Source organism: Bos grunniens, chromosome 19, assembly GCF_055505025.1.
Source record: "Bos grunniens cultivar Pamir isolate PY7600 chromosome 19, Bosgru_T2T1.0, whole genome shotgun sequence".
In the NCBI taxonomy this organism is placed as follows: Eukaryota; Metazoa; Chordata; class Mammalia; order Artiodactyla; family Bovidae; genus Bos; species Bos grunniens.
Window position 1 is genome coordinate 22085665 of NC_141183.1, and position 16421 is coordinate 22102085.

General features: G+C 40.6%; 1 protein-coding gene across 3 annotated transcripts; it reads left to right on the top strand.

The window, feature by feature from the left end:
• Positions 1 to 7060: 7060 nt before the first annotated feature.
• On the top strand, positions 7061 to 7690 carry LOC147351644 (uncharacterized). Of its 3 annotated transcripts, none has more exons than XM_086355403.1 (2): positions 7061 to 7463; positions 7572 to 7690. In XM_086355403.1, the coding sequence occupies exons 1-2, from the start codon at positions 7061 to 7063 to the stop codon at positions 7688 to 7690; spliced, it is 522 nt and encodes a 173-aa protein (XP_086211529.1). The 3 variants fall into 3 exon arrangements, with proteins under 3 accessions (XP_086211529.1, XP_086211528.1, XP_086211530.1); XM_086355402.1 differs by having other exon boundaries at positions 7061 to 7197; positions 7294 to 7690; XM_086355404.1 differs by having other exon boundaries at positions 7061 to 7197; positions 7315 to 7690.
• Positions 7691 to 16421: the final 8731 nt, after the last annotated feature.

Below are 16421 nucleotides of genomic sequence, written 5' to 3' on the forward strand. Positions count from 1 at the left end.
CAAGTTTATGTATAGTTTTTTTTCTCTATGCTTTTACTTATACAAATAAGATGAACTTTTGAGCCATTCTTTAGATGCAGGTATTAGTGCTACAAATGGGGAAAGAGTCCCCTTTTAAAAGATTTTAAAAGTTTTTCTGAAAGTAGAGCATCAGCTGACAGTAGCCTATAAATTGGGCTCATAGAATATTATATAAAGATATTTATATAAAGGCAATTGTCAGTGCAAAATATATACTTTCCTAAATATTAAAAGACATACTAAGAGAGAAAGAAAATAAAGCAAATAATGAAAGATTATATATAAAGGTACAGAGATACATGTATTAATATATACATTAAATATATATATATAATTCACCATACACTACACATCACCATTCATTATATATTTTGTTGTTGTTCAGTTGCTACACTGCATTTGACTCTTTGTGTCCCCATGGACTCAGCACTCCAGGCTCCCCTGTCCTTCACTACCTCCGGGGCTTTGGTCAAATTCATGCCCATTGGCTCAGTGATGTTATCTAAACATCTCATCCTCTGCCACCCTCTTCTCCTTTTCCCTTCAATATTTCCCAGCATCAGATGACTCTTTTCCAATGAGTCATCCCTTCTCAACCAGTGGCCAAAGTATGGGAATTTCAATTTCAGCATAAGTCCTTCCAATGAATGTTCAGGATTGATTATCTTTAGGATTGACTGGTTGAATCTCCTTGCAGTTCAAGGGACTCTCAAGAGTCTTCTCCAGCACCACAATTCAAAAGCATTAATTTTTCGATGCTCAGCCCTCTTTATGGTCCAACTTTCACATATTGGAAAAATCATAGTTTTCACTATGTCAGTTATCACCTCTGTCAGCAAAGTTATGGCTCTACTATTTATTAATAATACACTCTCTGGGTTTGTCATAATTTTCCTTCCAAGGAGCAAGCGTCTTTTAATTTCATGGCTTTAGTTACCATCCACAGTGATACTGGAGCCCAGGAAAATAACAGTGTCACTGTTTCACTTTCCCCTCTTCTATTAGACATGAAGTTATGGGACCAAATGCCATGATCTTGGTTTTTATAATGTTGAGTTTTAAGTCAGCTTTTTCACTCTCCTCTTTCACCCTCATCAAGAGGCTATTTAGTTGCTTTCATCTTCTGTCATTAGAGTGGTATCATCTATATATCTGAGGTTGTTGTTATTTCTCCCTGCAATCTTGATTCCAGCCTGTGATTCATCCAGCCCGGCAATTTGCATGATGTACTCTGCATATAAGTTATATAAGCAGAGTGCCAATATACAGCCTTGACATACTCTTTTCCTGATTTTGAACTAGTCTGTTGTCCCATGCCCAGTTCTAATTGTTGCTTCCTGACCCTCATACAGGTTTCTCCAGAGATAGGTAATGTGGTGTTTTTCTCATCTCTTTAAAAATTTTCAACAGTTTATTGTGATCCACACAAAGGCTTTAGTACAGTCAATGTAGCAATAAGTAGATGCGTTTCTCTAATTCCCTTGCTTTTTCTGTGATCCACAAATGTTGGCAATTTGATCTCTGGTTCCTCTGCCTTTTCTAAATCCAGCTTGTACATCTGGAAGTTCTGAGTTCACTAACTGCTGAAGCCTAGCTTGCAGGATTTTGAGCATAATCTTGCTAGCATGTGAAACGAACACAATTGTACAGTAGTTGGAACATTCTTTGGCATTGCCTTTCTTTAGGGTTGGAATGAAAATGGAACTTTTCCAGTCCTGAGGTCACTGCTTTTTCCAAATTTGCTGGCATATTAAATGCAGCACTTTAAACAGCATCATCTTTTAGGATTTGAAATAGCTCAGCTGAAATTCCATCACCTCCACTAGTTTTATTCATAGTAAATATGCCTAAGGCCCACTTGACTTCATACTCCAGGAGGTCTGACTCGAAGTGAGTGACCACACCATCATGGTTATCTGTGTCATTAAGACTTTTTACATACAATTCTTCTGTGTTTTCTTGCCACCTCTTACTGAATCTCTTCTGCTTCTATTAGGTCCTTACTGTTTCTGTCTATATCATGTCCACCCTTGCATGAAATGTTTCCTTGATATCTCCAGTCTTCTTGAAGAGATCTCTAGTCTTTCCCCTTCTATTGTTTTTGTGTGTTTTCTGCAATGTTCACTTAAGAAGACCTTCTCATCTCTCCTTGCTCTTCTCTGGAACTCTGCACTCAGTTGGGTATATCTTTCCCTCTCTCCCTTGCCTTTCACTTCTCTTCTTTCCTCAGCTATTTGCAAAGCCTCCTCAGACAACCACTTTGCCTTCTTGCATTTCTTTTTCTTTGGGATGGTTTTGGTCATTGCATCCTCTACAATGTTACAAACCTCAGTTCACAGTTCTTCAGGCACTCTGTCTGCTGGATCTAATCTCTTGAATCTATTCATCACCTCCACTGTATAACCATAATGGATTTGATTTAGGTCATTCCTGAATGGCCTAGAGGTTTTCCCTACTTTCTTCCATTTAAGCTTGAATTTTGCAATAAGGAGCTGATGATCTGAGCCACAGTCAGGCTCCAGGTCTTGTTTTTGCTGACTGTATAGAACTTGCTGCAAAGAATATAATCAATCTGATTTTGGAATGGACCATTTGATGACATCCATGTGTAGAGTCGTCTCTTGGGTTGTTGGCAAAGGATGTTTGCTGTGACCAGTGTGTTATGTGTTCTCTTGACAAAACTCTGTTAGCCTTTGCCCTTCTTCATTTTGTACTCCAAGGTCAAACTTACTCCAGGTATCTCTTGACTTTCTACTTTTGCATTCCAATCCCCTGCAATGAAAAGGACATCTTTTATTTATTTTTTTTCTTTTTGGTGTCAGTTCTAGAAGGTCTTATAGGTCTTCATAGAAAGAGTCAACTTCAGCTTCTTTGGCATCAGTGGTTGGGGCAAAGCCTTGGATTATTGTTGAATGGTTTGCTTGGAAATGAACCAAGATCACTCTGTCATTTTTGAGACTGCACCCAAGTACTGCATTTCAGACACTTTTGTTGACCATGACGGCTACTCCATTTCTTCAAAGGGATTCTTGCCCACAGGAGTACATATGATGGTCATCTGAATTAAATTCTCCCATTTCCGTCCATTTTATTTCACTCACTGATTCCTAGGATATGGATGTTCACCCTTGCCATCTGCTTGGTCACATTCAGTTTATCCTGATTCATGGACCTAACATTCCAGGTTCCTATGCAACATTGTTCTTTACAGCATCAGACTTTACTTTCACCACTAGTCACATCCACAACTGAGTGTCATTTCCACTTTGGTCCAGCTGCTTCATCTTTCTGGAGCTATTAGTGATTGCCCTCTGCTCTTCCCCAGTAGCATATTGGATACCTTCCCACCTGGGGTTTTATCTTCCAGTGTCATATCTTTTTGCCTTTTCATACTATTTGTGGGGTTCTTCTCATAACAAGAATGATGGAGTGGTTTGCCATTTCCTCCTCTGGCAGGCCATATTTTGTCAGAACTCTTCACTATGGCCTGTCTATCTTGGGTGGCCCTGCATGACATGGCTCATAGCTTCATTGAGTTATGCAAGCCCCTTCACCATGACAAGGCTGTGACCCATGAAGATATCAGTATATTTTATATATATTTACATTATATGTCACTATATATATTACATATATAGTAAAAACTACTTGATTAAAGCCAACAAATTGATCAATTGATGATACCAATACATGGAACAGGCTAAATAAGCCACATTATGTCCAGAGAATGGGCTACTTTGTGGCTGAGAATGGAATGAAGAATATCTGAACATACTACTATAAAGTAATCTCTGGGATAAATTGTTAAATGAGAAAAAGCAACTTGGAGTCAAGTGTGTATATTATATAACCATTTATCCAAGAAACAAAGGAGCTACAGATATGCAAAAATGTTTTTGAAATAGCAATAAGAAGGAAAACTTTAAATTATAAAAATGACTATCTATGGGGAGCAAGGGAATGCATGGAGGGATTAGGAATAACTTCTTTGGATAAGCCTGGCTTTGTGGAATTTACTTTGGAGCCACACATACTTTGTGTAATTACACAAACAAATTTAGAAAGTGATTCCTAGAAATGCAAAGAAAACACTGGTGATGTGCTCCATTCCATGCATGTTGATGATGATATATGGTCCAAGTGTTCACCTCAGGTGTTTACCGTCCAGCTGGAGACAGACATTTAGGTATAGTCCGATGTGCAAAATTCTAGTGTTGCAAATGTAATCAAGTAGAATGGAGGAGCGGATGATTTTTCTTTAAATATGTCAAGGAAAACCATAAGAAGAGACTTCTAAGCTGGAACTCAAATGAAAAATAAAAAAATACTGAGTTGTTATAGGAAAAGGAACATTCTAAGGAGCTATAACAGCATAATCAAAGGTGTGGAATTAGTGTTATTTATACTTCATAGACTGGCTTCCACAGTGGCTCAACAGGTAAAGAAACTGCCTGCCAATGCAGGAGACACAAGAGATGTAGTTCAGTCCCTGATCAGGAAGATCCCCTGGAGAAGGAAATGGCAACCCAGTCCAGTATTCTTGCCTGAAGGATCCCAGGAACACAGGAGCCTGGTGGGCTACAGTCCATGGGGTCACAAAGAGTTGGACAAGACTGAGTGCTCATGCACACATACACATACTTTATAGACTATTTAGATTATAGGCTTTGCAACCTTAATTCGTTCTTATGTGGACTCTTAGAGAATAGCAAGTACCTCATGGGGTCTTTGATAAGAAAAATCAAGGTAATAATTACAAAGCATTCAGCAGAATATTGGGCACATGGCAAGCACTTACAAATAGTAGCCATCTATATTATCTCATTTTTTTGGAAAGTATGTAATGCTTGTATTTATTTTTGGCATTATTCTGGCCTTTTAATAGATGATATATTATTGGAAAGAAAGAAATAACAAATATAAAATACATAATTTTAAGGCAAAAATAACATTTTAAGATTTAAGAGTACTCAGAGAACTGTTTAAGCTAAGGCAAAAGATCTATGACTATTGTGAAAAAGAAACATTAGTTCCAATATATTGGCTGGAAGGTTTTCCCAGGATATTTTTTATTATAATATTTTATTGGAGTATGGTTGATTTACGTTATGTTAGTTTCTATTGTACAGCAAAGTAAGCCAGTTACACATACACTTATGAAAGTGAAAGTAAAATTCACTCAGTCGTGTCCAACTCTTTGCGACCCCTTGGACTATACAGTCCATGGAATTCCCCAGGCCAGAATACAGGAGTGGGTAGCCATTCCCTTCACCAGGGGATCTTCCCAACCCAGGGATTGAACCCATGTCTCCTGCATTGCAGGTGGTTTCTTTACCAGCTGAGCCAGTAGGGAAGACCAAGAATACTGGAGTGGGTAGCCTGTCTCTTCTCCAGCGAATCTTCCTGACCCAGGTATCGAACCAGGGTCTCCTGCCTTGCAGGTGGATTCTTTACCAACTGAGCTATCAGGGAAGCCCACACATACACGCATATCCACTCTTTTTTAGATGCTGTTTCCTTACAGGTACTACAGAGTATTGAGTAAAGTTTCCTGTCCTATTCAGTTCAGTTCAGTTCAGTTCAGTTCAGTTGCTGAGTCGTGCTCGACTCTTTGCAACCCCATGAATCGCAGCACACCAGGCCTCCCTGTCCATCACCAACTCCCAGAGTTCACTCAGACTCACGTCCATCGAGTCAGTGATGCCATCCAGCCATCTCATCCTCTGTTGTCCCCTTCTCCTCCTGCCCCCAATCCCTCCCAGCATCAGAGTCTTTTCCAAAGAGTCAACTCTTCGAATGAGGTGGCTAAAGTACTGGAGTTTCAGCTTTAGCATCATTCCTTCCATTCAGTAGGTTCTCTTTATGTTAGTTATCTATATACAGTAGTGTATATACAACAATCCCAATTTCCCAATTTATCCTTGTTTTAAACACATAATGCTTGTTTTGGAAACTCATGCTTTGGTGTTTTGAGTACTTGTCAAAATCTTGCCTTTTAACATATTTGACTGTCTGTAGGATAATGAGCATGGAGAAGAAAATGGCAACCTACTCCAGTATTCTTTCCTGAAAAATCCTATGGACAGAGGAGCCTGGAGGGCTACAGTCTGAAGGGTCACAAAGAGTTGAACATGACTGAGCGACTAAGCTTGAGCAGGAGAATAAAAAGCAAGGCTTGCCTATTTATAGCCTCTTTAAGCAGAATGACTTGAATTCAAATTTTTAAAAGAGTACAAGAAAAAGATGCTTTAAATGAAACCTTCTATATAATGCAGAATTCATTGCATATGTTGGTGTATGAAGATAGGTCAAACCCACTCATTTTTAGCACACTATAGGGAAAAGTTCTTAGCACTGAAAAGGAAAAATTAAAAGCTAACTCTTGGGGTAGTCATTACAATGAGACTGGAAGTCTTTTGTAACCCCCTGACTCTCTAATCAGCCAGGAAACACAACCTAGTCTTCTCTCCTTGTACAAAAGTGTGTCAATAAGCTTACCTCCCCACCACAGTCTCCCCACACTATACACAAAACCCCAACAAGAGTCTTTCCTCTTATTTCCTTATCAGCACTCTGCCTGTCAGCAGCATGCATTATTTCCACTTTGACATGAAAAGAGACAGGGCCATTCTCAAAGTAGTATCATGGAGTTATACACAAAGAAGGAAAAAAGTGACACATAAAATTTCAGTAATAGAATATCACATGATATTTCCAACTTAGAAGACACATTAGAGGAAGAAAAACAAAGTGGTTACACACGGCTTAACAAGATTCAGTGAATCATAACAATAGAAAAAAGGAAATGATGCCTTAGATATTGATGCTTTCGCATAATTAACCTCATAAACACAACTATGAACTTAGTAGTAATGTTAATTGATTATCCAGAAGGAAAAATAACAAGGAAAAACATTGCTCATGGTAAGACCAGTTAAACGCAGAGTATAAAAAGAGACAGGAGTAAGGAAACAGTCAAAAACAAGAAGCCACCCTCTTGCAAGCCCACTCTTGGAACTCCACTCCTTCCATTGACACCATGGTCAGCTCCTGCTGTGGCTCCGTCTGCTCTGACCAGAGCTGTGGCCGAAGTCTCTGCCTGGAGACCTGCTGCCGGCCCAGCTGCTGCCAGACCACCTGCTGCAGGACCACCTGCTGCCGCCCCAGCTGTGCTGTGTCCAACTGCTGCCACCCTGTCTGCTGCCAGCCCACCTGCCCTCGCCCCACCTGCTGCATCTCTAGCTGCTACCGCCCCTCCTGCTGTGGTTCCAGCTGTGGTTCCAGCTGCTGCAGGCCTACCTGCTGCATCTCCAGCTGCTGCAGGCCCCAGTGCTGCCAGCCTGTGTGCTGCCAGCCCACCTGCTCTCGCCCCGCCTGCTGCATCTCTAGCTGCTGCCGCCCCTCCTGCTGTGGGTCCAGCTGCGGTTCCAGCTGCTGCAGGCCTACCTGCTGCATCTCCAGCTGCTGCAGGCCCCGGTGCTGCCAGTCTGTGTGCTGCCAGCCCACCTGCTCCCGCATCTCCAGCTGCTGCCGCCCCTCTTGCTGTGGCTCCAGCTGCTGCCTGCGCCCAGTGTGTGGCCGGGTCTCCTGCCACACCACTTGCTATCGCCCCACCTGTGTCATCTCCACCTGTCCCCGCCCCGTGTGCTGTCCTTCTTCTTGCTGCTAAGCCCGCCACCCTGTGACCACTGTCTCTGTTTACCTCTGTCCCCACTAATGCAGACCCTTCTTCTGTGCTGATCATTAGGACAGGGGCTGGGGCTGATGTTGCTGAACTGATTTGGGTCTCATGATTTTAATGAGCCCACCACAGGTCCACTATCTCTGTGAGCACATTCTGGCGTCAGTCCAAATTCTACTTGTTTGGACCTCTCCCCTTCATCCAAGTGTGAATTTGTTTGTATTAGTAACATACCAACTCTTGTGTTGATCAATTCGCTTCAAATTCTCCTTCTTAACTTTTGGCCTTCAAGTCATCAAGCAGCTAAAATTCAATTTCAATATTTCTGCATTATGAATTTTTATAGTTGCTCTCTTAATGGCTCCAGTGAAAATTTTCCTTTATCATTTTTATTCCCCAAATTTTCCTAAGTTGTAACTCTATGCCGAAAATAAACTATCACTTTCCTATATGAAACTTGTAGTGTGATGATACATTTCTTTGAGATTTTTTATGCATTCTGGACAACTGTATTTTACCTACACTTGTAGAATAGATAACATGGCTTTGTTAATTTCACAATAGAGGTTAAGCTTCCTAGTCACAGCTCAGGTCTCATTGTAAGTCTCCTTAGTTCTTAGACAAAATAGATATTCTCAGGAATTCATGAATAAAAATCAAAGAAATGATACCTTCTGCAAAATCTTGAAATAATTAATGCTCTATGGGACCTCTTTTTCATACTGTCTACCTGTGAAATCAGTTAATAATTGTAAGAATAATGGAACTGAATGTTTGTAGCTGGGAGAAAACACAATGAAAGATTAAAGGTGATATGTTAGAAATTAAAAGAAAGGACAGATGTAAAAGCCAGAAGTTTCATTAAAGTCGAAGTCAAAGTGTTAGTCGCTAAGCCGTGTCTGTCTCTGTGCAACCCCATGGACTGTAGCCTGCCTGCCTTCTATTAGTCCATGGAATTCTCCAGGCAAGAATACTGGAGTGGGTTGCCATTCCCTTCTCCAGGGGATCTTCTTACCCAGTGATTGAAACCTGGTCTCCCGCTTTGCTGGCAGATTTTTTACCACCTGAGCCACAGTTCAGTTCAGTTCAGTTCAGTCACTCAGTCATGTCCGACTCTTTGCGACCCCATGAACTGCAGCACGCCAGGCCTCCCTGTCCATCACCAACTCCCAGAGTTCACTCAAACTCATGTCCATCGAGTCGGTGATGCCATCCAGCCATCTCATCCTCTGTCGTCCCCTTCTCCTCCTGCCCCCAATCCCTCCCAGCATCAGGGTCTTTTCCAATGAGTCAGCTCTTCATACTGGAGTTTCAGCTTTAGCATCATTCCTTCCAAAGAAATCCCAGGGCTGATCTCCTTCAGAATGGACTGGTTGGATCTCCTTGCAGTCCAAGGGACTCTCAAGAGTCTTCTCCAACACCACAGTTCAAAAGCATCAATTCTTCGGTGCTCAGCCTTCTTCACAGTCCAACTCTCACATCCATACATGACCACTGGAAAAATCATAGCCTTGACTAGATGGACCTTTGTTGTCAAAGTAATGTCTCTGCTTTTCAATATGCTATCTAGGTTGGTCATAACTTTCCTTCCAAGGAGTAAGCGTCTTTTAATTTCATGGCTGCAATCACCATCTGCAGTGATTTTGGAGCCCCCCAAAATAAAGTCTGACACTGTTTCCACTGTTTCCCCATCTATTTCCCATGAAGCGATGCGACCAGATGCCATGATCTTCGTTTTCTGAATGTTGAGCTTTAAGCCAACTTTTTCACTCTCCACTTTCACCTTCATCAACATGCTTTTTAGTTCCTCTTCACTTTCTGCCATAAGGGTGGTGTCATCTGCATATCTGAGGTTATTGATATTTCTCCCGGCAATCTTGATTCCAGCTTGTGTTTCTTCCAGTCCAGCATTCCTCATGATGTACTCTGCATATAAGTTAAATAAACAGGGTGACAATATACAGCCTTGATGAACTCCTTTTCCTATTTGGAACCAGTCTGTTGTTCCATGTCCAGTTCTAACTGTTGCTTCCTGACCTGCACACAAATTTCTCAAGAGGCAGATCAGGTGGTCTAGTATTCCCATCTCTTTCAGAATTTTCCACAGCTTATTGTGATCCACACAGTCAAAGGCTTTGGCATAGTCAATAAAGCAGAAATAGATGTTGTTCTGGAACTCTCTTGCTTTTTCCATGATCCAGCGGATGTTGGCAATTTGATCTCTTGTTCCTCTGCGTTTTCTAAAACCAGCTTGAACATCAGGAAGTTCACGGTTCACGTATTGCTGAAGCCTGGCTTGGAGAATTTTGAGCATTACTTTACTAGCGTGTGAGATGAGTGCGGTAGTTTGTGCGGTAGTTTAAACATTCTTTGGCATTGATTTTCAAGCCCAAAGGAAACTTTCATTGGCAGCATAGAAATCGACTCTCATCTCCTGCAGCTAGAGGGTAGATCAAGCTAAGGATCAAGCCTAGTTCAGTTCAGTTCAGTCTCTCAGGCATGCCCAACTCTTTGCGACCCCATGGACTGCAGCACGCCAGTCTTCCCTTTCCATCACCAGCTCCGTAGCTTACTCAAACTCATGTCCATCGAGTTGGTGATGCCATCCAACCATCTCATCCTCTGTCATCCCCTTCTCTCCCCAGCACCAGGGTCTTTTCAGATGAGTCAGTTCTTCACATCAGGTGGCCAAATATTGAAGTTTCAACTTCAGCATCAGTCCTTCCAATGAAAATTCAGGACTGATTTCCTTTAGGATGGACTGGTTGCATCTCCTGTAGTACTGGAAAAACCATAGCCTTGACTAGATGGACTTTAGTTGGCAAAGGAATGTCTCTGCTTTTTAATATGCTGTCTAGTTTGGTCATAACTTTTCTTCCAAGAAGCAAGCGTCATTTAATTTCCTGGCTGCAGTCACCATCTGTAGTGATTTTGGAGCCCCAAAACTAAAGTCTGTCACTGTTTCCATTGTTTCCCTATCTATTTACCATAAAGTGATGGGACTGGATGCCATGATCTTCATTTTCTGAATGCTGAGCTTTAAGCCAACTTTTTCACTCTCCTCTTTCACTTTCATCAAGAGGCTCTTTAGTTCTTCTTCACTTTCTGCCATAAAGGTGGTGTCATCTGCACATCTGAGGTTATTGATATTTCTCCTGGGGATCTTGATTCCAGCTTGTGCTTCTTCCAGCCCAGCATTTCTCATGATGTACTCTGCATATAAGTTAAATAAGCAGACAGAGGGCAGACAAACTGAAATCACAATTACAGAAAACTGGTGAATCTGACCACATGGACCACAGCCTTGTCTAACTCAATGAAACTAAGCCATGTCGTGTGGGGCCACCCAAGATGGACGGGTCATGGAGGAGAGGTCTGACAGAATGTGGTCCACTGGAGAAGGGAATGGCAAACCACTTCAGTATTCTTGCCTTGAGAACCCCATGAACAGTATGACTAGAGTTGCTACAACATAATTTGTCCAGAAAATGGCTGAACTTGCTAATGAGAGACTATATTCCCAAAAGATACGCAGGACTCTGACTGCTTCATAGTTAGTGGTGTTCTTTTTCCATCAGGAAGCACATATTGTCTGGTTGTCTTTCTTTTTGTGATATTAGCTGCTGTGGGTGATTATTGCCTAGAACCCCTTCTTCATTAGCCACAACAAAAACATCATTTTGCAGTTCTATTATTCCTCTGCCATGTATTACCTAGAATAATTCCATAAAGAGAAAATTCCCCTCATCAGTGTTTGGTTATCTTGAGGAATAGTATCTGCAGAAAAGGCAAAATAAATGCTTGAGTCTTTCTCTTTATTTAGCAGGGTACCTCCTTCAAAAGAAACCAAAGAGTTTTTTTAAATTCCCACCAATATGGACTTATGGATTTCAATACACTTGACGGTGTATCAATCCATTCCAGCTCACATGCCAAGTGATGTTCAAATAAGCAACTTCCAATTGGCCTTGGGTTTTTGTGAATGAATCTGGTAGTCCTCAAGGACTTCCTTGGTTTTTAATATAACAAGATATTCCAAATTCATTTGTATATTTCTTTCCCTAGACTTTTAATCACTCCTTTCTCCAAGGAGTCCTATTTCTTTCAGAGGGAAACACTGTTTCCTTCAATTTCCATAAATTGAAATATGAGAATGCTCATTACCCCTAAAGCATTTTCTATCAGCCTTTTCAGTGTTTACAACTAGAAGACATAAATATAAAGGCAGATCATGTTATGAGTTTCTACTGAGAACTGCGGGGTTTTTACTTAACTTCAGATACCTTTACCTACAAATCTCATTTCTACCAGTGCCCCAAATACCTCAGTGACACCAGTGTAATAACTCACTTTGTTTATTCCTCAATGTTTGCATACCAGTTCAGAATAATATCACCAACATTAAAACCAATGTTTTTAATTGTTACTGAAAATAAACTTAAGATTGCTTTTTAGCTTTTAAAACAATCTTGGAACTGTTCCTGTCCCTGAAGTTATACCTCAATATATAGTTACGTTCCTTTGTTGCTGTTGTTATTTTAACAATTCTGAGAAATTTTTGAAAATTTGTTTTTTATAATTTTGCAAAATATTTGCATAGGTTCAAAGTCAAAGCTACAGAACAGGATGTATTCAATGAGATTTAGCTTTTATCCTTTGTCTTCTCTACCCTATTCCCTCCACCCTTTATGGTCAAGATTTTTTTTTTAACATAAGTATTTTTATTTTTTTTTACTTTACAATATTGTATTGGTTTTGCCATACATCAGCATGAATCCGCCACGGGTGTACACATGTTCCCCATCCTGAACCCCCTTCTCACCTCCCTCCCCATACCATCCCTCTGGGTCAAGATTTTTTAAAATTATGAGTAATACTGCCATTACTTTTTTTCAGCCTTGTTAACATACAATTGACATACAAAACCTACATATACTTAAAATGTACAATTTGCTGTTTTATATGTGCATACTCATGAAATCAACACTACCATCAAGATAAAGCACACCCATACTCTCTTTTGTGGGTGTGCTTCTCTCCCATCCCCTGCCCATGGGCAACTGCCATTCTGGTCACTATAAATTTATTTGCATTTTCTGGAATTTCATGTAAATGAAATTCTTCACTCTGTACTCTATCTTGCCTGGCTGTTCACTCAGCCCAATTAGACTGAGATTCATGTGGTTGTCTGTATTACTAGTTCATTTCTTTTTATTGCTGAGAAATGTGGACTTGTAACATTTTTTTATCCACTCACTTGTTGATGGACACTTGGGTTGTTTCTGGATTATTTTTTCTATCACAAATAAAGTCACCATGAATGTTTGTGAACAAGTCTTTGTACAGATCTATACTTTAAATTTCTCTTGGGTAAATACTTTGAAGTGGAAGGGTTAGGTCATATGGTAGGTGTATCTTTAACTCTTTAAGAAAGTGTCAAACTGTTTCACAAAGTGATTGTGCCATTTGATGTCCCTTCGTTGTACAACAGCTTCAATAACTTCACATTAACATCAATGTTTGCTAAGATCAGTCTTGTTAATTTTAACCATTGTAGGTGTGTGTGGGCTTCCCAGATAGCACTAGTGGTGAAGAGCCCACCTGCCAGTGCAGGAGACAGAAAAGAAGAGGGTTCAATGCCTGGGTTGTGAAGATCTCCTGGAGGAGGGCATGGCAACCCACTCCAGTATTCTTGCCCGGAAAATTCCATGGACAGAGAAACCTGGTGGGCTACAGTCCATAGGGTTATAAAGAGTTGAACATGACTGAAGAGACTTTGTATGCAGAGTGTGTATAGTGTTATTGTGATTTTAACTTGTATTTTCCTAATGGTTAATGTTGTTGTACATCTTTTCCTGGGTTTCCTTGCCTTCTGTGTATTTTCATTGGTGAATTTCAAATCTTTTGTTCATTTGGAGGTAGAGGGTTATTCATTTTCTTATTATTGAATGGTAAGAATTCGAGTTCTTTATATGTTCTATAAACAGATTATTTGTTAGATTATGTTCTGTATTTTCTCCAAGTATTCGGCTTACCCTTTTATCGCCCAAACAGTATCCTTTGAAGAGAAAAAAAAAAATTTCATTTTGATGCTGCTGCTGCTGCTAAGTCGCTTCAGTCGTGTCCAACTCTGTGTGACCCCATAGGCCGCAGCCCACCAGGCTCCTCTGTCCCTGGGATTCTCCAGGCAAGAACACTGGAGTGGGTTGCCATTTCCTTCTCCACTGCATGAAAGTGAAAGTGAAGTTGCTCAGTCGCGACCAACTCGTAGCAACCCCATGGAATGCAGCCCACCAGGCTCCTCCATCCATGGGATTTTCCAGGCAAGAGTACTGGAGTGGCTTGCCATTGCCTTCTCCGTTCATTTTGATAGAGTCCAATTAATTGATTGTTCTGGGATGAAATTAAGTTACTTAATAGTTTGATCCTCTCAAGACTTACTTGTAAGCTGTGTGAAATAGTACCAGAGCAGCTTTACTCCAGAAAAATTTGCCCCACTCTTGAGTCAATACCTTTCAGAGAATTCTAACCCTGATTTATGAGACTCTTCACTCTGAACCATTGGAAACATGGGACTATTTCTGGCCCAGTGTCAGCTCTAAGGATTGCTCCCTCTGCCTTTTACTGGGATGACTAGGGGTGGGGTTCTCTGCCCTTGACTAGTTTCTTCGCATGCATGCACTGATGGGTAATTAGCTCAACACTCTAGGTGGACTTTCTGAGGATCTCTGGGGTTCTCTATGCAGCTCTCTCCTCTCTAGTATCCTGCCCTGCAAATTCTAGCTGTCTTTCCTCCTTCATCCCAGCTCCATCTCAAGTCAGCATAATTACCAGGCTCTATCTGATTCTCCCTCTTGGAGCGGCATCCCAGAAACTCTCTTCAAGAGATAAACTGGGGCAGTCCTAGGATCATCTTTGTTGTTTCCCCTCTCTAAGGCACCAGTGTTCTCTCTTGATTGCCGAGCCAATCCCCAGCACTCCCTCTTAGCTGGGAGTGTAAGTCCCTCTTTCTTGTTTTCTCTTTCTTTATTCTTCCGTTATTTTATAAAATGATGCAAGCAAATATTTTCTGTATTTATTTTCTTGCTTTTTAGAGATATTGTAGAACACTACAGATATTTTATCCATTGGCTTGACCATATCTTAGCAATATATCCTTGACATCACTTCATAGTAGCATGTACAGATTCTCATCACTTTTTACCACCGAATATCAGGTTGGTTCAAAAGTAATTACGGTTTCTGTGAATTTTAAATCATTATAACTACGCTCAAATACATCTTTATCAGGAACCATTACAATCAACTCATTTTTGCTAATGAGAAATGTTTGTTTATTCCCGTAGCATAAAAATCCATGCTTCAGGGTTCATTGAATTCTTGGAAAGCATTTTCTGCCTCCTGAAAGTTGTGGAAGCATTTTCCCTGCAAAAACTTGTTGAGATGCTTGAAGTGGTAGTTGGTTGGCTAGACGTCAGATGAATATGGCAGATGAGGCAAAACTTCGTAGCCCAATTTGTCCATTTTTCGAGTGTTGGTTGTGTGACTTGCGGTCAATAATTGTCTTGGAGAATTGGGCCCTTTCTGTTAACCAATACCAGCTGCAAGCATTGTAGTTTTCAGTGTATCTTATTGATTTGCTGAGTATACTTCTCAGATGTAATGGTTTTGCCAGGATTTAGAAAAATGTAGTGGATCAGTTGGGCAGCAGACCACCAAACAGTGACCATGACCTTTTTTTGGTTGCAAATTTTGCTTTGGGAAGTGCATTGGAACTTCTCAGTCCAACCGCTGAGCTGGTCATCAGTGGTTGTCATATAAAGTCCGTTTTTCATCACACGTCACAATCTGATTGAAAATGGTTCATTGTTGTTGTATACAGTAAGAGAAGACAAAATGATTTTTTTGATTTTCAGTCAGCTCATGATGTACCCACTCAAGGAGCTTTTTCATCTTTACAATTTGTTTCAAATGCCAAATGACTGTAGAATGGTTAATGTTGAGTTCGTTGGCAATTTTTTGTGTAGTTGTAAGGGGATCAGCTTCAGTGATTGCTCTCAATTGGTCGTTGTCAACTTCTGATGGCCGGCAACCATGTTCCTCATCTTCAAGGCTCTCATCTCCTTTGCAGAACTTCTTGAATCACCACTGCACTGTATGTTTGTTAGCAGTTCCTGAGCCAAATGCATTGTTGATGTTGTGAGGTGTCTCTGCTGCTTTACACCCCATTTAAATTCGAATAAAAATATCACTTAAATTTATTTTTTGTCTAACATCATTTCTATAGTCTAAAATAAATATAAAACAAACAGCAAGTAATGTCATTAGCAAAAATCTAAGTGATAAATGTGCATTAAAATGATGCATAACATAACCACATGTATTTAAGAATGTATTCCAATATCAAACAGAAAATTTCAACAATGCAAAACTGCAATTACTTTTGTACCAACCTTAATATTATTCCATAATGGGAACACACTATATGCAGGGAGCTGGCATATTGCATACTGAGTGCATATTGCATATTGAGTGCAGCACTTTCCACAGCATCATCTTTCAGGATCTGGAATAGCTCAACTGGAATTCTATCACTGCCAGGAGCCAGCGTGAGGACCTCCACCCATGACAAAGGTCATGAGGAAGGAGGCTCAGCATACGCAAAGGCGGGATCAAGCCTCAGGAGTCCCCCTGGAAATTCTCGAGCATTTACACCCAA

Excerpts from the sequence above, each read along its gene's own strand:
- LOC147351644 (XM_086355402.1), top strand. The coding sequence starts at position 7,061 with ATGGTCAGCTCCTGCTGTGGCTCCGTCTGCTCTGACCAGAGCTGTGGC. Across the intron at positions 7,198-7,293 it reads TGCCGCCCCAGCTGTGCTGT|CTGTGGTTCCAGCTGCTGCA; the intron begins GTCCAACTGCTG and ends CTGTGGTTCCAG.